At 43.6% G+C, this 23,021-nt stretch overlaps 1 protein-coding gene across 1 annotated transcript in view; it reads left to right on the top strand.

Annotated features, from left to right (window-relative positions):
* Positions 1–23,021, top strand: part of GRM4 (glutamate metabotropic receptor 4) — a 431,343-nt gene that overhangs the window by 231,791 nt on the left and 176,531 nt on the right. The window contains exons 6-7 of the mRNA XM_044675279.1: positions 17,181–17,381; positions 18,371–18,507. Coding sequence (XP_044531214.1) covers positions 17,181–17,381; positions 18,371–18,507 — 338 coding nt within the window. The remainder of the gene's footprint in view (positions 1–17,180; positions 17,382–18,370; positions 18,508–23,021) is intronic.

Genomic DNA, 23,021 nt, shown 5'->3' with positions numbered 1-23,021 from the left:
GCAGCAGCAGCAGCACTATCATTTACACAGCTAAAGCAAAATTCTTTACACATATTAGTTCAATTGATTCTCATACCAATTTTTGGTGCTATTCTTATCCTTTGCAAGATAATAATATTGTTTAATCCTACAAATGCTATTGGGGAAAACTTATTTTATATAATTAAGCTTATCTGAAAAATCTGGGGCTTTTAGTGAACTTTAAACTTAGTGTGAATCAACAAATATTGAATAGTATGGAATGAATCCAATATGGCAGCCAAGAAAGCGAATAAAATTTCAGCTACTTTATTAACAAAATCTGAGTGTCAGAAACAATGACTATTTTGAAGAAGAGAAGCTGGACAATGGATGAAAGTTGAAAAGAGGTACATTTAAATTTAAGGCAAGGAAAATTTCCTAACAATTAGAGCTGCCTAAAGGGTAGCTAGGTGGTACGGTGGATACAGTGCAGGGTCTGGAGTCAGAAAGACTCTTCCTGAGTTCAAATCTGGCCTCAGGCACTTCCTAGTTGTGTGACCCTGGGCAAATCACTTCACTCCATTTGCCTCAGTTTCTTTATCTGCCAAATGAGATTTCCAGAAAAGGAAATGGCAAACCTCTCCAGTATCTTTGCCAAGAAAACCCCAAATGGGGTCACAAAGAGTGGGACATGGCTGAAATGACTGTAGAACAACAAAAAGGCATGATAGGCTGGCTATCTTGGGGGGTACAATGACTTCTTCTTTTCCAGATCAAAATGGGATATCCATCCATTGGGTAAGTTTTTGAGGGTATTCCTTCTGGTTCAGGTTCAAATTAGACTAGGCAGCTTCTGTGGCCCCTTATCACACTCAGATTTTGTGATGAAAAACATTGATGATGTTTTTAGATACTGGAGAGGAAGCGTACTCCAAACTTGGTTGACAGATGTAAGAGGAATCCTAATTACAGCCATGGGTGAGAACAGCTTCTCATTTATGGCTAATTGCCATGTGCGATAACTGTTATGTGTGTCGTTACTAGGTATTGGATTCACGTTGGTGTGTGTTTTACTCAGTAATACTGAAGTCTGCTCTTGTGGGCTCAGCTTTCTGTTGATCAGGTAGCAAGGGTACATGTTTACAACTTAAAGAAAATTAGAGGGGGGATATTGGGTGATTTGAACTCTGTCTTGATCTGGAGGGGGGTGGTGGTAAAGAATCAAGAATGGTACCTTTAGTAAAAAACTCTAAGGGATAGCTAGGTGTCTCAGTGATGGAGTGCTAGGCCTGGAATCATGAGGACTTGGGTTTGAATTTGGTCTCAGATACTTCCTAGCTGTGTGACCCTGGGCAAGTCACTTAATCTCATTTGCCTAGCCCCTGCCCTTCAGGCTTAGAGTATTGCTAAGACAGATCATAAGTGTTAAAAAAAGATCTAGAAAAAGCCATGATGTAGTGAAGAGTCCTGGCTCAGGATTCAAAGAATGTGAGTTCATATCCCAACTCTTTTCCTTAATCACTTGTGTGACGTTTTAGAAGCCATTTTCCCTTTCTAGGACTCAGTTTCTCCCCCTGCTATTTATAGTCTTAGACTCAGCCTTAGAGTTTTGCCTGGAATACCGATAGATTAAATGACTTATCCAAAGTCACTAGGCTATACATGTCAAAGGCAGAACTCAAGTGCAATTTTTTGTCTCTATCCTATGGTACTGGTTCATAGGAATATAGTTTTAGAGCTGGAAGGAACCTTACACATAATATATAGTTAAATCCCTTAATTTTCTAGATGAGAAAATAGAGTCCTATAGAGGGTATCACCCTCTTACCAATGTTAGCCAATGTTACATAAGCAGGAAGCAGCAAAGCCAGTGGGTTGTTGGTGGGTGGGCCTGGATGGGGTTGAATAGGGCAGTGGGTTGAGGCTGTAGGTCTAAAGAAGGAAGGAAGGAAGGAAGGAAAGGAGGAAGGGAGGAAGGGAGGAAAAGAGGAAGAGAAAGAACTCAAAGAAGCAGGAGGCTTGTAAACACTCTTACTGAGCTCTAGAAGCGTAGGAGGAATTAAAGATTGTCTGAAAAGACCCAACCCATTGAGGTAGGAAGGAGTGGAACTTACAGCCCTGGGGGCAGGGGAAGTCTCTTGGAAAATTCCTAGAGAGTTGCATGCCATGAGTCTTAGAGGTACAATCTCACATCCCTACAGGGAAAAAATACCATCTAGAGGAAACTCTTTGGGAGCTGAGGATGAAGAGTAGAAGTATACCTTCCTGTTTGGAGGGAGCCGATGTAGCTGTTGGCTCTCTAGTTTTTCTTCATCTACACACAATGCCTCTGTGTGGGTACAGTATACACAAAAACATACATACTTATATACATGTGACTGTGGTTAATCAATATGTATATGTGCATATATTCACAAACATGTGCAGATTCTAGCTCTGCCACTTACTAGTTGTATTGAATCAAGTCAATAAGCATTAATTAAGCATTCACTATGTGCCAGACTTTGGGAATACAAGTACAAGCAAAGTAGAGGTCTCTGCCCTCAAGGAGCATCCCACTGGGAAAGGCAACTCACAAAAGGAAGCTGAAAAGGGAGTAGGAAGGAGTTACCTGTGGGGGCATGGTGGAGAAGTCAAGAGTCAGGAGTAGAGCTGAAAAGGAGTGAGCAATTTAGGTCTGGGCATGCATGCATCTATTTCCTTCCTTCCTTCCTTCCTTCCTTCCTTCCTTCCTTCCTTCCTTCCTTCCTTCCTTCCTTCCTTGTTTCTTTCTTTCTCTTCCCTTCTGTCTTAGAATCAATAATAAGTATTAGTTCCAAGGCAGAAGAGTGGCAAGGGCTAGACAACTGGGGTAAGTGACTTGCCTAGAGTCACATAGTTAGGGAGTATTTGTGACCATATTTGAACTGAAGTCCTTCTGACTCTAGACCATGAGCTCCATTCTCTGTGCAACTTAGCTGCCCCTTGGTTACTTCTTTAAAATGGAGGTTCTTGGAGGAACACACCAATTGGAAGAGGAAGACATGAAGGCAGAGGGAGGACGTGGGAGCTGAGGGATCTTCCAGGGAGAGAAGTCTACCAGGATGAAGGCAAAAAGTCAATTGTGTGACTTTCTATACTGTTAGGCCTCAGTTTCTCATCTGTAAAATGGAGGTAATCTTTGTCTCGCCTGCTTCTCAGGAGTGTTTGAGGGTCAAATGGGGGGTAAGAAACATAAAACACCCTTTAAAAACTGTAAGAGTGGGCACCTTGGTAGAGTAGAAGGAGCTCTAGCTTTGAATCCAGAATGTGGGAGCATGAGTCTTGGGTCTAAGCCAGCCCCTGGAATTATTTATTGCTCTACCAAGCCCCCACCCAGGTACCTTCTTCCTAAGTACCCCTTTTCATGAGTTATCTTTCCTCAGTGGGATGAGGGCAGGGACAGTTTCATTTTTTTAAAAACTCTTACCTTCTGTTTTAGAATCAATATTGTGTATTGGTTCCGAGGTAGAAGAGCAGTAAGGGCTAGGCAGTGGGGGTTAAATGACTTGTCCAGGGTCACACAACTAGAACATGTCTGTGGTCACATTTGAACCCAGGTCCTCCCATCGCTATATCTGGCTCTCAATCCACTGAGTAACCCAGCTGCCCGCCAACCGTTTCATTTTGTTTATGTTTGTAATCCCAAATGTCTGATAAATAGTAGATACTTGATGAATGCATTTTTTAAGCAACTGTGTGGCTAGTGGCAAATTTCCTCACCCCCCCCAGAACCTCAGTGTCTTTTTCTGTAAAAGGGGGAAGAGACAGCTTCGCTGGCTGCCTGGCAGGACTGTTAAGAGGGAAGCCCCTTGAAAGGCACCAAACACTAGAAATTCAAGCTCCGATTTTGTCCTTGTTAGTCTGTTATTCCTTCCGTGGTTGGTGTGTGTGTGGGCGCCCGTGCACCATCTCCAGTGTGTACACCCCTGTTTCCAGGGCTGACGTCGGGAGGGGTGAGGTGTGGCGAGCCGGGAGAGAGCCGAGAGGAGAGGAGAGACTCTGATGATTTCAACCTTGAAAAACTCATTTCAATTACAATTTACAACCCTCAGACAAAGGCTGCGGTCGCCGTAGTAACTGCAGCTGCTGGGTTTTTGAAGGGAGAAATCCTTTGCTGGATGGTTCCCAGGCTGCCTGTCATTCGGGGCAGATCGGGGCTGCCGGGATACCTCATTGTGCCCCGGGACACAATTAGGACATCTTCGCACTGTTGTTGCTGTCACTGCTGCCCGCCACCACCGGGTGTCTTGGATTTATCTCTTCCAATAGCCGAGGGAGATTTGTGTTTTCGCTGTCTCCTGAAGCATTGATTTCTCCTCCAGCCTGGGTGGGACCTGCCCCCTGATTAGCCTCCTCCTAGCTCCCTCCCTCTTCCATCCTTCTTCCATCCCCTGCCTGGCCTCGGTCCTTCCCCCCATCAATCCACAATAGAGCTGTCTTACCTGGGCAGCGGAGCTTCTGGTTGGAGACTAGGGAAAAGAGGGCTGAGGTGGGAGGAAGAAGGGACCATTTGGAGGGGATGTGGGGGTGGGGCTGACACGACGGCTCCTTTCTAGGGTTGGCTGGCTTGGGGTGGGGGGCGGTCCCCATCCTGTCCCTGGTGTTGCCACAATTAGGGAAGGAAGGGCAGTTGACCTATGGCAGTGGGAAGGAAGCAGCTGCTGCTAATAGCCCTAATGGAGGCTTCAGCTCCTCTCCCACTATGAGGCTGACCACAGGCAAGAAAGAAAATTAGGGAGTAGGCCAGAAACTCTGAGCTGCTGTCCATTTTACTGTAGTTTGAAAATTGTTGGTATTTGAAAGAGTGGGAGAGGAGAGAGAGACAGAGAGACATACTGAGACAGAGAGACAGAGACAGAGATCTCTTCCCAACAGAGCAAGAGAACTGAATTCTTCTGTGTTGTGTGTCCTTAGGAAAAGTTTTATGAGTTGAAGGGCAGTTAGGTAGCACAGGAGATAGAGCACCGGGAGACAGGAGGTTCAAATCTGGCCTCAGATACTTCCTAGCTGTGTGACCCTGGGCAAGTCACTTAACCCCCTTGTCTCTCTTCTGTCTTAGATTTGATACTAAGACAGGAGGTAAGTGGTTTTGTTTGTTTGTTTGTTTTTTTTTTTAAGGCTTATGCTTTGAGCCACAGATCAGTCTTCCTAAGGTCTTGGCCACAAGAGACCACCAAAAGACCACCAAAAGCTGAGTGATGATGGATGATCACCTTATGTCACAATGTTTTCTGAGGCCTTGCCTTTTTTTCTTAGGTCAGAGGGATCTAAGGAATCTTGAAGTCAGATGTTTTAGGACCCTCCAAATGAACCAATCTTGAGCTTTCCAGTGACAATCACTCTTCTTGTGAGATGCATTGGAGGCTTCCATTAAGGTGGTAGGTGAAGGAGGGTAGAGATTGGAGTCCCAACCAATTGTTCTGGTTTCCTTGGCTTGTAAGAGGAGCAACGATGCAGGGAACATGAAAGAGGGATTCAGGAAAGCTGGAAGGGCAAAGATTGATGAAGGAGGTGGACCATGGCTGGGTGGTGAGAAGGTTCTGATCCTTCTAATAAGAGTTAGGATCTCGATGTTAATGGGGAAAGAAGAGTTTACTCACACCTCCACCAAACTACTCCCACATCTCTTTCAGGGGTGACAATTTTCATAATGAGGGATTTGCAAAGGGCACTGAACTTAGAAGTCGGAACTCTTGGGTTTAAGCCTTGGCTCTTTTGCCTACCTGTTGTATGACCATGGAACAACTGTATGAGCCTCAGTTTCCTCATCTGACAAATAGGGATGATAATACTTGGGCTACATCCCTTGATGTGATGATCAAATGAGATAATATATGTCAAGTGCCTTGTAACAGCCAGGTGCTGTAAAAATATGAGCTATTCTTATTATTGTAACCATTTACATTGATTTGCTTGCTAGGAGCCCAGCTGTCATCCTCTCCTTGAACATCTCAACTCTATCATTTAGTACTTGTTAACTTTGCCATTTAGATATCCTTCACCCAATAAGTACCACGTGGTTTTCTGAGGAAAGCACGCCCTACTCAGCAAGAGCTGGAGAATCTTTAAAAAATATATATTTTATTGATGCTCCAGTTTTTTTTAACATTGTCATTACTTCCCAATTATTGCCCCTTCTCCAATCCAAGAGAACCTTCTCTTAGAACAAGCCAAGGCTATGCCTCATGATCCTTAGCTCATTTTGTGTCCATCAGTCATGCACACCTCTGCCAAAATCAAGGAAGCATCGGTCTCCAAAGCCGGAAAAGGCCCAACTCATTTTAGGGCCAGTGCTGGCAAGAGGTCAAGGTGATATGTGAGCTTCCTGGACCAAGATGATGCTTTGGATTCATCATCAACTAGCCATGCTTTGGGGGAGCTATATGGCATAGCGCATAGAGCATCAGGCCTAGAGTCAGGAAGGCCTGAGTTCAAATTTGACCTCAGATACTTCCTTGCTGTGTGATCTTGGGCAAATCACTTCATCTATTTGCCTCAGTTTCCCTGTTTGTTGAATGAACTGGAGAAGGAAATGGTAAACTCCTTAAGTATCTGTGCCAAGAAAGTTCCAAATGGGGCCACAAAGAATTGTACACCACTGAAAAATGACTGAATGACAACAAAATCTATACTTTGGGTTTTTTTCTCAATTAACCAGGATGGCATTGGAATCTTTGCTTGGGATTCTTGCCTTGGTACCATGGGGGTGGCAGAAAGCACCGAAGAAGATCTAAGCTCAGATCAGAGCCCTATGACTCTGGATGAGTGATTTTCTCTGTCTTTAAGCCTTGATTTCTTCTTCTGTAAAATAGGGAGGCAGTACTAGGTAGTAAATCTAGTATCCAACTGAAAATCAGGAATATTTGGGTCTTCCACCTTTATCGGCTGTGTAACTTTGGGCAAGTCTCCCACCCTTTCTTGGCCTTGGTTCTTCTTCCTTAATATGAAAGAGTTGAACTTGCTGACATCTGAGGTCCCTTTCAACACTCAATCTCTGATCCTAGGATCATTTACACCTCCCTCCCCCTGCCATGAGGCTGCTCTGAGGAAAGGCTTTCCCTGTAAACTGTAAAGGATTCTAGAAATACTGTGATTACCCAGCGAGGCTGGCAAAGAGAACAACTCCCTCCCCCCTCTTCCATCCTGTGATGCTGCCGCTGCCGCCGCTGGCTGCCTCATTAATAATTCACTCTCTCATCAGTATGGAATAAGAGTTGTAATTGGAGCTGAAGAATAGGAGTTGCAGTCAAAATTTCACCAGGGTTGAAGTGAGAGACTGAGGGTTGGGAGAGGGGGTGGATGGAGGAGGTGGGGGAGAAGGAGGAACAAGTTGCCAGGGAGGGAGAGAGAGAGGATGTGGTGGGGTAGCCTGTGGTCTGGTGTGATGGAAAGAGAACACGGCTTCGGGTCAGGAGACATGAGTTTGAAGCCCTGGTTCTCACTTGTATCTGTTTATGGACAAATTTGTTCATCTCTCGGTGCCTCAGTCTCCTCATCCATAAAATGGGTACGCGATGATGAATGTAAGACCTGCCTCCTAGGTAGCAGGATCTCCAGGTTGTGAGGGAAGTGCTTTGAATGCACTAAAGCAGTAAGGAAGGGTGGCTTATGATTCGTCAGTTGTTGCCAATCAGTCGTATCTGATACTGGAGTGGTTTGCCATTTCCTTCTCCAGCTCATTTCACAGATGAGGAAACTGAGGGAAACAGGGTGAAGCGACTTAACCCAGCTAGTAAGTGTCTGAGGTCACATTTGAACTCAGGTCTTCCTAATTCTAGACCTGGCACTCTCTATCTACCGTACCACCTAGCTGCCCAAATTATGATTATACCACTGATTAATTACTCAATGGTTTCATGGAGCCCACTCTGAGGCAGGGAAAAGAAGGGTCAGAATTGATGGGATTAGTTAGTAATAGGAGACTAGCAAGTCTTTATACTAGCCCTCTCTGACACTCACAGTGGGACAAGCCTTCTTGAACTTTCAATTCAGACTCAACCTCTGAGAGCAAACATTTATGAAGCACCTACTCTGTGCTAGGCATTGTGTTAAGCAGTTTTACAAATATTAGCTCATCATATCCTCACAACTACCCTGGGATATAGATGCTACTATTACCCCCATTTTGCAACTGAGGAAAATCAGGCAGACAGATGTTAAGTGACTTGACTAAGGTCTTATAGCTATTAATGATCTGACACTAGATTTGAACTCAGGTCTTTAGGAGTGCAAGCCAGGTACTTTATCCACACTATCCTCAGAGACTGGTCCAATGGAAAGGACACTAGAGTCAGAGAACTTAGGTTGGACGGGATTAGAAGAGTCAATGTCCAATTGGGTAATGTTTTACAAATAAATAAACATGCAATACAACATAGATCATGTTAATTTGTGGTTTTCTAAGTCAATACACAAGCCTACAGGGATTCCTTTCTATTTGAATTTGATAGCATTGGACTGGATTCCTTTAACATTAGCACTCCAAATCTATGATCCTTTGATTCCCCCAGAGAACCCATGAATTGGCAAACCCAGATGCTGTGCCAGTGCCAGATACAATTGTGTCTCCTAAGTGGGTACGGGGTCTGGAGACAGAAGATCTGAGTTCAAATTCATCTTAAGACTCTATCTATGTGATCCTGGGCATGTCATTTCACATCTATTTGCCTCACTTTCCTCAACTGTAAAATTGGGAAAATAACAGCATCTGCCTCTCAGGGTTGTTGTGAGGATGAAAGGAGGTAATATTTGTAGAAAGCATTTAGTACAGTTCTTAGCACAGAGGTGGTGCTTAAAAATAAATGCTTGTTCTCTTCCCCTCCCTTTCTCCTCATCTTGAGCTTCTTCCTGCCAGAGATCTCTGAGAGAGAGTTCTTGCAGATTAGGAAGGGGATAAGTATTTATATAGTGCCTACTATGTACTGGCCACTGGGTTAAGTGCTTTGCAAATAGCATCTTGTTTTATATTCTCGGCATCCCTGGGAGATAAGTGATATTTAGCATCCCTATTTTGCAGTTGAAGCTGGAGGCAAACACAGGTTAAGTGACTTGCCCTGAGTCACATGGGTAGTTAAATGTCTGAAGCTGGATTTGAACTCGGGTCGTCTTAACTCAGGATCCATCATTCTATCCACTGTACCACCTAGCTGCCTCTAATGAATGAATGTTCCTCTCTTCTCCTTGAGGGATTTCTTAATTTGGGAAATTTGGGGTCCACAGGAGATAGATATAAGGGGATCCTTGCATGAGGGGAAAATTGCACTGTTATTTTCTCTTACCTCTAACTAAAATTGAGCATTTCCTTCAGTTATGACTATAAGTAACAAACATGGTTCTGAGGAGTATGTTGGCTTTACCAGACAGCCAAAGGAGCCTATGACTTCAGAAAGGTTGTTAAGGATAACGCCCTTCTTTGTGGGCAAAGCAGAGAAGAGGGAAACTGAGAGAAAGGGTCTTGGAGCTGAGGTTCTTAACATTTTTGTGCAATGGACCCCTTTGGCAACCTGGTGAAGCTTATGAATTGCTTCCCAGAATATTTTAAATGCATAAAATAAAATGCATAGAGTTACAAAAGAAGCCAATCATATCAGAATATAACTATTAGAACATATATATATATATATACACACACACATATAAAAAAAGTGTATATTTAAAAACCCTTACCTTCTGTGTATTGGCAATATTCTGCCTTCCAAGGCAGAAGAGTTTAAGGACTAGACAATGAAAGTTAAGTGACTTGCCCAGGGTCACTCGGCTAGGAAATGTCTGAAATCAGATTTGAACCCAGGACCTCCCTTATGTAGGCATGGCTCTCAATCTACTGAGCTACCTGACTGCTCCCTGTCAGAATATTAAAAAAAAAAAAAAAAAGTTCCCGGACTCCAGGTTAAGGACCCCTGATCTAACCCAATCTCCTCATTTTTCAGAAGGGTAAGTAGAGGCCAAGAAGACCATGACTTCTTACAAGGATCACGCTGTTGATAAATGCAATTCAAACTCAGGTCTTCTGATTTTAAAACCAGTACGATTTCCCATGGATTTCAAGCAGGGCTTATGTCTTTGTATTTTCCTGTCCCCAAGGCCAGATCATATTCACTGTAGGCTGTGCCTGCCTGGATGCCCCTGGCAGGTTGCCTGCAGCATTCAAACTGAGATAAGACATTGCTGGGGGATTCTGAAACATCTCCTTCCCTGGGGGTTTGGCAGACTAGAGGAACTCCCAGCCTCGTCTTCTGGGCTGGGCTGTAACACTCTGGGTCTGTTCAAATGCAGCAAGTTGAATGTGGATTAGGCATAGAAATGCTAACACACATGTATGTAATACTTTAAAGTTTACAAAGCTTTTTCTTCAAAGCTTTTCTGTGAGGTAGATAAGCATGATTATCCCCATTTTACAGAGGAAGAAACAGAGGTCTAGAAATGAAATTACTTATCTAGGGTCACAGAGCTAATACAGAACAGGGAAGAACAGGGTTAAAAACCCAGGGCTTCTGGGCCCAAGCCCAGTGCTTTTTCCACTCTACCATGATATGTGAAGATGAAGAGTAGAATACATTACTGAAAGATATTGAGTGTGACTCCTTCCCTGGGGTTCTTTGGATATCTCCATCTTTATCTCTCTGTTTCTCTGTCTGTCTGTCGGTCTATCTATCTATCTATTTATCTCTTTTAAATCCTTACTTTTTTTCTCTAACAACTCTAAGACAGTTGGGCAAGGGCTAAGCAATGAAGGTTAAGTGACTTGCCCAGGGTCATACATACTTGCAGGATGTGTCTGAGGTCAGATTTGAACCCAGGTTCTCTTTACTCCAGGCCCAGGACTCTACCCATTATGCCATCTAGCTGCCCTGATATGTTTCCTTTTGCTGTTGTTCAGTCATGTCTGACTCTTTGTGACCCTATGGACTATAGCTATCCATGGGGTTTTCTTGGTATCATGTTTTCTCCCTATGAAGACACAGGGCAATCATGGAAGATCATGTCAGGTCTGGAAGGGTTCTTAGGGATCATCTAGCTCCGATCCCCTCATTTTGCAGAAAAGAAAAACTGAGGAAGGAAGTGTCTTTTCCCAAGTAGACCTTTATATAATTATTACTTAATAGCTTCTCAAGTCTTTTTTACACCAGGCTGAATACTCCCTATATCCTGAGCTCCTTCTGAGCTCCTTCACTGCCCACCCTTGAATCATTTAATTCAATTCAAGTGATCAGAGATTTCTGAGTCAGGAAGACCTTGGTTCAGACCCTGCCCCCAGAGTATACTAGTTGTGGAGATGGCAAGAGGTTTCACCTCCTTGGGCTCTGTAAAAAGATGGGGCACCAGAGATGTAAAATGTGACCTAATTGGTTTGTGGGTACACACACTGGGTTGAAGGAGAGACAGGACCAGCCAGGATAGGGAGACCAAGAATCAAGAATGGCAGTTGGCCCCAACTGTCACCCTGCTCACCCTAGGCCAGTGTCTATGGAACCAGCAGGCAAGGTAAGTTTTAAACAGTTTAATTATGATTAACTAAATACAGGTGGGATAGGGGATTCTGCACTTAAAACCCTAAAGGGCAAATCACAGGGGCAAGGGGAGGACTTGTCTACTCTAATTCTAATTGACCTAGGCCAGGCAGGGCTCAAAGGAGCAGTTCTGGAGTCACTGAGAAGGCTGCTTCAAACCTGGTTTCAGCCAGGTTTGACCAGCACGGTTAAAGGGCCTGAGGGTGACTTTGAGGGTTCTCATGGCACTCCACAGATGATCACAGGATGCCAAAAGCCAAGGCGGTCCAAGGTACCCAAGTAGAGAGAGTGTGCTTGAGATGCTGTCCACCAGATCCCAAACTCCTCCTCCACTTGGTGCAGCTCTGCAGGTCTTGTCCACTTGTTGAAAGCCACCACCACTCAGGATCCCAGGGAATCAGGATGCATGCAGGGTGTCCTTAACTCTGAGATCTCCCAGTGCTAGCAACAGTTTGTGCCCACCACTAATGGAGTCTCTCTCAGAGCACAAGCTGCTTCATTCCATCTTGGAATGCTCCAGCCCTTCCTGCTAGGTCCAACACTATTATTAACTAATCTTCCTCACAACAGCTCCATCTGCAGAATGAGAGGGTCAGACCAGATGGACTCTTAAGGTCTCGTCTAGCTTTCAATTGATGATCATCTTAATTGAATCAGCATTTATTAAGTGCATCCAAGGTGTCATACATGGTGCTAGGCGCTTGAGATACAAAGATAAAAAATGAAGATGATCCTTGCCCTCAGGAAGCTTAATTCATATTTTATGGTTCTCTGTCCGGGCAGACCACTCCAGTATCTTTGCCAAAAAAAAAAGTCACAAAAAGTTGGATAGAACTAAAGCTGTCAAACAGCAACAAAAGTCCTGTGGCTGGAGTCAGGAAGACGTGAATTCAAATATGACCTCAGAAACTTCCTAGCTGTGTGACCTTGGCCAAGACACTTCACCCTGTTGACCTCAGTTTTCTCATCTGTAAAGTGAGCTGGGGAAAGAAATGGCAAACCACCTCACTAGTTTTGCCAAGGAAATTTCAAATGGGGTCATGAAGAGTCAAACACAACTGAACTGGCCACGTCCATCATGGCTATTTGAATTGTGGGTAACAGTGTTCTTTTAGTTAGTCGGGACTTGTGAAGAAACACTCTATTTCCTACTCCTGGGTGGGAAGTATACAGGGGCATGATAGCTATATTATTGTATGAGTAGTGTTGCACCTCAAGAGCAGCTGGGTGGTGCAGTGGACAGAGTCCTGGGCTCTAGAGTCAGAAAAATTCCTATTTCTGAGTTCAAATCTGGCCTCAGCCATTTGCTAGTTCCATGACCCTGGACAGGTGACTTAACTCTATTTGCCTCAGTTTCTTCATCTGTAATATACACTAGAGAAGTAAATGGTAAACCACTCCAGTATCTTTGCCAAGAAAACCCCCACAGAAGTCACAAAAAGTTGGATAGAATTGAAACCGTCAAACAGCCACAAAAGTCCTATGGCTGACTGATGGTGGGATGAAGCTTTCAGTCAACTGAAAATGCCTGGTGTTTTTTGCATTTTGCCTCTTTGCTTTGTCAAACCAATGGAAATACCTGGAGGCCAATCTCACACCTTTTTTCTGGTATCTCTCACCACTGGCCCTGTCTCTTAGGACCCTCTTCCTAGGACTCCCACCTACGCCCGCAGAGAATCTAGGCTTCTTCTGTGTTCAGTCTCAACCCCCTGGCAGGTAATGAGACTCTTGGCACTCTGGATCTCATCCTGGGAAGTCTTCTTTGTCCTTGGGACCTGGAGCCTCTGCCCTGTCAGCCTCGTTGTTGAGCCTGCCACAGGGGGCCTCGCCTCCACCTTAATTACCAGTGTGCTACATTAATCGGTGTCTTTTGCTAAATGATTAACATATTTCTGAACCCATTAAGAGGGGTTATGACAGAGAGAGGCAGGCAGCTGTCTCGAGTAATTACTGTGTCCGCCCAGCCAGTCCCTCTGCCAGACCTGGCAGGAGGGGAGCATGTATATATAACTGATAAAGGGGAGCACAGCTATGCTAAAAAAGGGCAGGGACAGAAGGATTTGGGGGGCAGCAGGTTGGAAGAATATTTGAGCAAAGTGACTCTATTCCCTGCCTTCTGGGCATTTAACTGGGTAGCCCAATGGATAGAGAACCAGAGAGACGGGAAGTCCTGGATTCAAATTTGACCTCAGATACTTCCTAATTGTGTGACCCTGGGCAAGTCACTCAACCACCATTGTTTAGCCCTTACTGCTCTTCTGCCTTGGAACCAATACTTAGTACTGATATAAGACAGAAAATAAGGATCTTTAAGAAAGAAAAGAAAGAAAGGAAGAAAGGAAGGAAGGAAAGAAGAAAGAAAGAAAGGAAGAAAAAGACAGAGAAAGAAAAAGAAAGAGCAACATAGATCTTTAGAGCTAAATTGGATGTTAGAAACGATTTTTGCCTACCCCTTACCACTCTTTTGCCTTGGAACCAATACACAGTATTGATTCTAAGATGAAAGGTAAGGGTTAAAACAAAAAAAAGCTCTTTAATCTAATCTTGTGAGTTGACACATGAGGAAACTGAGGGAGAAAGTGACTTCTCTAAGTTCACACAGTGAATTAATAACAAAACTGGGACTTGAACTCAGGTCTCCTGACTTCCAGCCCATGACTCTTTCCAAAGTACTATTTGACAGTACTTAGCACAAAAAATAAAATAACAAATTTTATTGATTGACACCTCTGATTGTATTTCATTAATCAACAAGCCTACTGGCATTCAGCTTGGCACTGGGGATATAAAGATAAAAATAAAATTGTCCCAGTTTTACATTCTGCTGAGGAAGTAGGAGACAACATGGATACATGTAAGTATGTTGGGGTATGCCCCCGTTAGTCATCAGCAAGACTGAAGATCAGAATAGAGAGTTAATGTAAATGGGAAGAACTTCTAGATGTGTATCAGAAGCATTCAAAACCTTGGAAAGGGCTCAAGACTTGAATAGCTCAACTGCCTAAGAAAAAGGCAGCAAAAATGGTTAATATGTTATGGGATCCAGATTACCTTCATATTTTTGCCCCTAGACACCTATGTACAGAAGACCCCAAAATGAATGTGGGAAATTGATTGGTTGAACTGACAGAACTATGCTCTGAATAGAGAGATCAGTGATTACACAAACTGCCTGACTTCCTCTGGCCACTTGACCCATCCATCTGAAACTCTGTGCTCTGTAATGAGTAAACCCAGCTGAACTGCTGGTCTATTGAAGACTCCATGCCCTATGCTCAGCCCACCCAACCTAGCAGGGAAGCCCACTGATCTCTGTGCCACTGGAAATTTCATGAGGACTCTCCTAAGTAAGATAGGACATTGAAGCACTATTATTAAGAGATGACAGTTGCCTCGAGTCCATGTTTTCCCTCTATTGTACTTGAAATTCATGTTCACTCTTTCCTCCAAGTCTTTGGGTGCTTTTGTGGGAGAGAGTGGCTCAGGTTTCTGAGGGAAATGCTTTATTATTTTCTTTCTTTATCATTTTATTATTGTCTATTGTATCTATTGTAAGCATTTAATTGAATCTACTGCCTGATTGCCAATGAGAAGCATACAGGTGGGGGCCCAGTTAGTAGTGACTCACAGGATTACTCTTTGAACTTGAGGAAGCAGCCTCCTTTTTGAGGTCTCAAACCAACCTTTTGAATTCAAGTCCAGGTTGAACAAGTGATCCTGGAAGAGATGCTACATAAATATATTCAAAAGTAATAATAATAACAAACATTTATATAGTATTCTAAAGTTTGCAAAGTTCTTTGCATATATTTTCTCATAACAATCCCGTAAGGTAAGCAGTCATTTTTATCCCCATTTTAGAGATGTGGAAACAGAATGATAAATGAAAAAGCATTTACTGAATACTTAGCACTTGCCGAGCACTGTGCTTAGGGCTGGGTATACACAAATATAAAAGCAAAGACAGTTCCTACCCTCAAGGAACTTACATTCTAGTAAAGGAAGGCTAATACACAAAAGAGAAATGGTGGCTAGTATGGCATAGTGTGGTCTAGAAAATTATAGGGGAGTAAACTGACATACTTGTTTCAATGTCAGAGTTTCCAACTGGTTTCTACCTGGAAAGGAAATAAGGAAGAGTTGAGGGTACACTCCTAGAAAAAAAATGACTGGAGAAAAGGTGGTTGCAGAGTAGAGAATAAAATTAAATATGGCTGGAGCCTAAATAAAATAGTGGGCCATATAAGGCAGACATCCATCAGGACAACATGGCACCAAATTGGAAACTGAGGCTGAGAAATGTTAAATGTCTTGCCCAGGGTCATACCTCTAAAAAGTACCTATGGCAGAATTAGAACTCAGACCTTGATTCCAAGAAGCTTACTAACCACCATACCATCCTGCCTCCTCTAAGTAAATATAAAGTAACTTCCCTAGCTGTTCAGTTTTAAAATGAATTCAAATGAAATGAATAATAGGGAATTAGGGAAGACATTCTATTTGGAGATGGTGTTTGAGCTGAGCATTGAAAGAAATTAGAGGCTGGCTGAAGTAAGGGTTAGGAGAGAGTGAGGTGAGATCCAGGTACAGGGAAAGGAAGTGTAATATTGAGTGTGATGTATTAAAAAAAAAGGTTGTGTTGGCTGGATGGTCCAGTGTGCATGGAGCGGGATATAAAAGCCTGGAAGAATAGGTTGGAGCCAGTTTGCAAAGAATTTGAAACGTTTAAGGATGAATTTGAATTGAGAAGAATCTTTCCTGAACGGGAGCTGGAAGAATGTAGAGCTTTCCCCTTTAGATCCTACTTCAGGAACAGAACAAAGTAAGAGTCAGTACTCTGGGCTATGCCAGTAGTTCATTGTATGGTCCTGGGCAATTCACTTCAGTTTCCCCCAAATTAAAAGTACTGAAAGGTTGGAAACCAGCATTTGGAGGACCAGCTCTGTTCCTTGTTCCTCTAGGTAGCTCCAGTGGGAGATGGAGGTCTCTGAACTAGAAGTCAGGGAGTCTGAGATTCTAATCTTTTTTTTTTTTTTTTTTAGGCAATGGGGGTCAAGTGACTTGCCCAGGGTCACACAGATGGGAAGTGTCTGAGGTCACATTTGAACCCAGGACTTCTTGTCTCTAGGCCTGGCTCTCAGTCCACTGAGTCACCCAGCTGCCCCCTGAGATTCTAATCTTGACTGTAGCTAACTTCCAGATTTGAGCAAGCCATTTCTGCCTCAGTTTCCTCCTCTTTTAAAAAAGGGATTGGACTAGCATCTGTCTCAGTCCTTTCTCATGAGAGATGAGAAAAGAGCCCCAGAGAGAGAAAACAATTTGCCCAAGGTCACACCCAGAGTTAGTGACTGAGCTGGGACTCTGAACCCAGGTTTCTCGACTCCCAGACCAAGGCTCTCTCCGAGGCACCGTTATTTGCTGTCTCAGACTGCATGGAAGCAACCAACAAGCGTTTAGTAAGATCTTACTATATTCAAGGCACCGAGGATACAAAGATAAAAACGGCTCAGTCTCTTGCCCTCAAGCAGAAGGCTGTCTGGTCACTCACAAGCATGGAAATCTAACTCTGATGGTGTGTGTGAGTGGGGAAGTGGAGGACTAGGAATGGGGATGGGGCAGGGGAGGGAAGGGGGGCTGGGTGCTCTTGGGGGTCTCAGCGCGGGTCCCCGGGGTCATTTTGTGTTCCAGATCGAGAGCGCATTGGGCAGGATTCATCCTATGAGCAGGAGGGGAAGGTGCAGTTTGTGATCGACGCCGTCTATGCCATGGGCCATGCCCTGCACGCCATGCATCGGGACCTGTGCCCTGGCAGGGTGGGCCTCTGCCCCCGCATGGACCCCGTGGATGGCGTGGAGCTGCTTAAGTACATTCGCAACGTCAATTTTTCAGGTGGGGCTGTCCCATCAGGGCTGAGATTGGGGCTCGAGGGAGCGGCGCGGTGGGATCTCGGGGACCCTTAGAGCCTAAGCACTGAATGAGGCTGCGGATGGGAGCTCTGAACACCGTCTCTCTCCGGCTTCCCTCCCTTCTTCCTCGAGCTCCGCTGCCCCTCCTCCCTCTCTCTCACACACAATTGAATGTCAGGAGGTGTCAAAGCCAATCACTCCAGGTGCCCATCAAATGCAGTAAACTATGAGACAAGATCGGAGCAGCCGAGAGACAGCCATTCAAGTCTTCCTTCTAGACCAGGTGCATGCTGGGTTCCACTAGGTTAGTGGGGAGGGGATACGGGAAGAGGATTCCATTAAATCCTAATGAAGAGCCCCCTCTTTTCCTAGGCTAGTGAGGAGGTTCCCAATTCTGTGTTGCACCTTAGAGTTTAGAGAGGCTTCTGCATTGGACCCTGCCAGTGAGCAGGAGTGAAAGGGTTCTTTAATGGTCTTTTCTTTTTTTTTTTTTTTTTTTAAACCCTTAACTTATGTGTATTGGCTCCTAGGTGGAAGAGTGATAAGGGTGGGCAATGGGGGTCAAGTGACTTGCCCAGGGTCACACAGCTGGGAAGTGTCTGAGGCCAGATTTGAACCTAGGACCTCCCGTATCTAGGCCTGACTCTCAATCCACTGAGCTACCCAGCTGCCCCCTTTAATGGTCTTTTCCTTGAGAAGTACAGTGCTTCAACAATAGATCTGGAGTCCAAAGACCTGGGTTTGAATCCCATCTTTGCCACTTACTCCCTGTGTGTCCTTGAGCCAATCACTTCTCCAAGCTTCATCTGTAAAATGAGGGTTGGACTAGATGGCCTCTGAGGTTCCTTTTCAGGTCTAGATGTATGACTCTAAGGTCCGAGAATCGAAGGAGGCACCCACCCAATGCTCTTTCCCTTCTCAACTTGTACCCCATTGGTCCAGATTCCAACCATTCTTTCCCCACCTCCTCAGGTATTGCTGGGACTCCGGTCACGTTCAATGAGAATGGAGATGCCCCGGGGCGCTATGACATCTACCAGTATCAGATTCGGAACGCAACCCCCGAGTACAGAGTCATCGGCTCCTGGACAGACCACCTGCACCTCAAAGTAAGAGATAGGAGCCGGCCCTGGGGAGTGCCAAGGAGGGACTCAGACGCCCTAGGAGGGCTGGGAGGAGCATCAGGCTGGGTCCTGGCTCCTTGGCTTAGTTGGACATGAGCCTCTATTTCATTTTCATAAAGGATTGCCCCAGGGGAAAAGTGAAGACACACCTAGCTGAATCCCAGACCTTTTACATGAGCCACTTATTTATGTATGTAATTATTTATTTTTAAACTCTTACCTTCTGTCTTAGAATCAATATTAAGCCTAGGTTCCAAGGCAGAAGAGTGGTAAGGGCCTGCTTTGCTTTGTCTTACTCACAGGGCCAGCTCTTGGCAAAACTCTGAAGATAGCAAACATTTTTTCCTTAAGAATCCCACTTCATAATTCTGCCAAAATCTTCCCTGCCTCTCCATCCTATCAGCCTTATTCTCCATATGGGAAAAAACCAAACAGGCTAATTTAGATAGGCTGGGGATGCGAGTAATGTGTAATGAGCCTAGAAAGATAGGCTAGAGTCAGATTGTGAAGCGTTTTAAGTACCAAAGAGGGGACTTGTATTTTATCCCGTAACCAACAGGGAGCCGCTGACGTTTCTTGAGCAGGGGAATGACACTGTCAGACCTAGGCTATAGGAATATAAATTTTGGTAGCTGTGTAGAGAATGGATTGGAGAGAGGAGAGGCTGGGTGAAGGGAGACCCATTAGGAGAGTATTGCAGGAGTTCAGACAAGAGAAGATAAGATAATAAGATCATAAGAGATGATAACTTGAAATAGGTTGGTAGAGATGAGAGTGGAGAGAAGGAATTGGTTGGGAGAGGCGCTGAGGTAGAATCAACAGGACTCATCAATTGGTTGGATAGAGAAGTGAGTGATATAATGAAGAGGTAAGGATGGATCCTGAATCTGTGTGACTGGAAGGATGATGGCGCCCTTGACGGAAATTAAGAAGAAAGACAGGTTTCGGAGGAAAGATAATGAGTTCTGTTTGAACATGTTGAATCTGATGCGACTATGGGACATCCAGCTAGCACTGGACCTGGAGTAAGAAAGACTAAATTTAAATCTGGCCTCAGACACTGGCTGGGTGACTATGAGCAAATCATTTAATGTATGTCTGCCTCAGTTTCCTTAATCACAAAATATAACAATAGTACCTATTATGATAATAGGTACCTCTAATAATAATAGCTATGTCTCAACATCTTTGGGAGGCTAAGATGAAATAATATTTGTAGAGTGCTTTGTTAATCTTACAGCACTATATAAATGTTATTATGTTTATTTATCTATTTATTTTTTATTTGTCTATCATTCTTGTTATCCAGGTGGAGGTGTAATGTACAGTGGAAATAGGGTTGGTACCTGAGTTCAAATCCTGCCTTTGTCATTTACTGTGTGACCTTGGGCAAATCTCCTTCTAAATTTATGATCTCTACTCTCTAATAAAGTTGTCTTTTCTCAGGAAAGATTCTGATAAACTCACTCATCCCAAGGTTTAAATGACCAACATCTGCTTAGTGTGTGGCCTCTCCCATTCTAGAAAGATTTCAACTCACTGGATTTTATTTTCTCTGAGAAATGGGGACCAGAAAGCAAAATTAAAATGAGTCTGCCAGGTGTTTTGAATTCTTTGGCAAAGAAAATCCTTCCTCTCCTCTAAGTCTTTGTTTTCTTCTTAAGATGAGCCATTCTCAAAAGAAAGGAAGTTTGGCTGGGGCTGGAGGGAGGAGTGGGCATGTATCATTGGAACTGGGAGAGGGAACTAGATTGGTAAGCTAGGAAGGGTCAGGCTATTGTATCACTAGTGCCATGGGAAAATCCCTCCTCACACTTTGACTCCTCTCTTTTTGAAGCTCTTTTTAAAGATTGGTTTGGAAAGATTGTCAGAGCAATTTCAGCTTTCGCTGCCACTGAACTGCCATCTTGGCTCTGCAATTCCCTCCCCACACTTTGCCACCATCACAGACTGTCCTCTTCCTCTTCTCCTGACCAATGCTATGTCCTTAGCTTCTTTAAGGCTCTCCCTGTCTCCCCTCCCCCCATATTTTCTTTTCTTGGAGGAGGCAAAATAGTTCAATACTCGACTAGAAGCCAGAAGAGCTGAGTTCTAGTTCCAACTTTCTCATTGACTGCAGGACCTTGGGCAAGTTATTTCATATCTTTGGGCTTTAGTTGCTTCACCTGTTAGATGAGACTAATAATAGAAAATAGAGATATGATTGCCTTGCTTGAAGGTTGGAAGTGCCATTGACCAAGCTGCCCTTTTGAACATCCTTGATTCCAGGACCATTACCCACTGTAGTGTTACTGTTGTGTTCTCTAGCCCTTTCAAGATATGGATTTGCAAGCTCAGTCCCAAAGAAGCTATTTCCTAGGCAGGAATTCAGTTAGCTATTGCCACATGGATCTTGTATAACCTCCATGACATTTCCAGGTGTGGATAATTGAGAGAGAGCAAGGATATTGTGTTAGGTCCAATTAATCATGCTTTCTCCCTAAAATATATTTTAAAATGACAAATACCAACAAAGAACAGCTAACAATTTCTGATGACTATTTGTGAGGTAGATAAATGACTTAGAGTTCTAATACTCTGACTTTAGAGCCATGTTGGTGAATATGCCAGAGGGGGCTACTCTCCTCCTCCTCTCCACCACCCTTGAGGACATTTCTCCCATCAACCTGCCCCTCTGCCCAGCAGCCCAATGGGAGTGCTTCCTCCCTCCCCTGTCTGGGGTAAGGGAGCAGCTCACATGTGTCATGAGGGTTGCAGTTTGGGCACTAAGTCTCTAAAAGGTTTGCCATCACTGCTTTAGAGCTCAAAGTCTCTAAATTATATATTAGAATATTTTGTTATAATAATAATAATAATAATAATAATAACTGGTGTTGATATACATGATACAAGTTAAAGTATGACATTTATTCAATTAAAATACTTCCAGCCTGAAAAAAATGAACAAACTACTATTTATATAGTGCCAAGACACTGTGCTAAGAGCTTTACAGTTACTCTTATTTGATCCTTACAACAACTCTGGGAGGTAAGTGCTATTACTATCCTCACTTTACAGATGAGGAAACTGAGGCAAACAGAGGTTAAATGACTTGCCCAGACCCACATAGCTAGTAAGTATCTGAAGTTTGCTTTGAACTTAGGTCTTCCTAATTCCAGGCTGGGTGCTTTATTTACTGTGTTAACTCTATAAAGATAATAGGAGTCATATAGATAGATAAGGATAATTGCAAATAAAATTTCAGATTCACAAAATTGTGAATTCCATTGACTTTGAGCAAAGTTTATTTAAAACTTTTAAAGCTTATGATTTCAATTATGTTGAGAATTCCCTATGGAAATGTCCTTTCCCAATACAGATCGGCACCTGCTTTACAACTCACAGTCTTACAGAAAAACCAGGGACTTTTCTGACACCAGAGTTATAGATTAGAGATGGGAATTGTATAAAGGTCTTTCTGCCTGGTTCTCTATCCACTGTTCCAGGCTGCTATAGTTTGGAGCAAGGTTTAAAGAAATGTGAACACCTAAGTATAATCAAACACCTTCCTGATTAAACTTCAACATTTTTTAAAAGATTTCTTGATTTCTTTCTTGATTTTTTGATTTCTTGATTTCTTGATTCCTTCCTTCCTTCCTTCCTTCCTTCCTTCCTTCCTTCCTTCCTCTCTCTTTATTCTGTCTGTCTGTCTGTCTCTCTTTTCTCCCTTGCCTTCCATTCAAGAGCGGCTAGGATCAGGCAATGGGGGTTAAATGAGTTGCCTAGCTAGGAAGTGTCTGAGGTCATATTTGAACCCAGGGCCTTCCATCTCTAGGCCTGGTTCTCTATCTATTGAGCCAACTGGCCTATGGTATGAAGCCTTGATTATGTAGCTCTTACCTCCAAGTTTTTTCTCAGTGATGGGATGTTCTGATCAAACTGAATTATCCCAAAGAACTAAGAGTTGGAAGGCATCTAAGAATCATCCAATCTAACTTCAAACATCTTTTAAGAATTGTTTATAATATTTGTGACAGGTGGCCATCCAGCTTCTGCTTAAACATTTCTAGTAAAAGGTAGTGTATTACCTTAAGAGATCATTATGGGCAGCTAGGTGGCTCAGTGGAGAGTCAAACCAAGAAGGGGGGTCTTGTGTTTGAATCTAGCCTCAGATACTTCCCAGCTTTGTGACCCTGGGCAAGTCACTTGATGCCCACTGCCTAACCATTACCACTTTTCTGCCTTGGACTCAATAAACTGTATTGGTTACAAGACAGAAGGCAAGAGTTATTTGAAGAAAAAAAAAAGGTATGATTTTCAGGGGCAGCTAGATGGCTTAGTGGATAAAAAGCCAAGCTTGGAGATGGGAGATCCTGGGTTCAAATCTAGTATCAGACACTTCCTAGTTTTGTGACCCTGGGCAAATCATTTAACCCTGATTGCCTTGCCCTTACCACTCTTTTGCCTTGGAACCAATACTTAGTATTGATTCTAAGACAGAAAGTAAGATTTTTTTTTT

The sequence above is a fragment of the Gracilinanus agilis genome, chromosome 4 (assembly GCF_016433145.1).
Source record: "Gracilinanus agilis isolate LMUSP501 chromosome 4, AgileGrace, whole genome shotgun sequence".
Classification (NCBI taxonomy): Eukaryota; Metazoa; Chordata; class Mammalia; order Didelphimorphia; family Didelphidae; genus Gracilinanus; species Gracilinanus agilis.
Note: the sequence above shows the minus strand (reverse complement) of the source record. Positions and strands in the feature narration are given on the sequence as shown.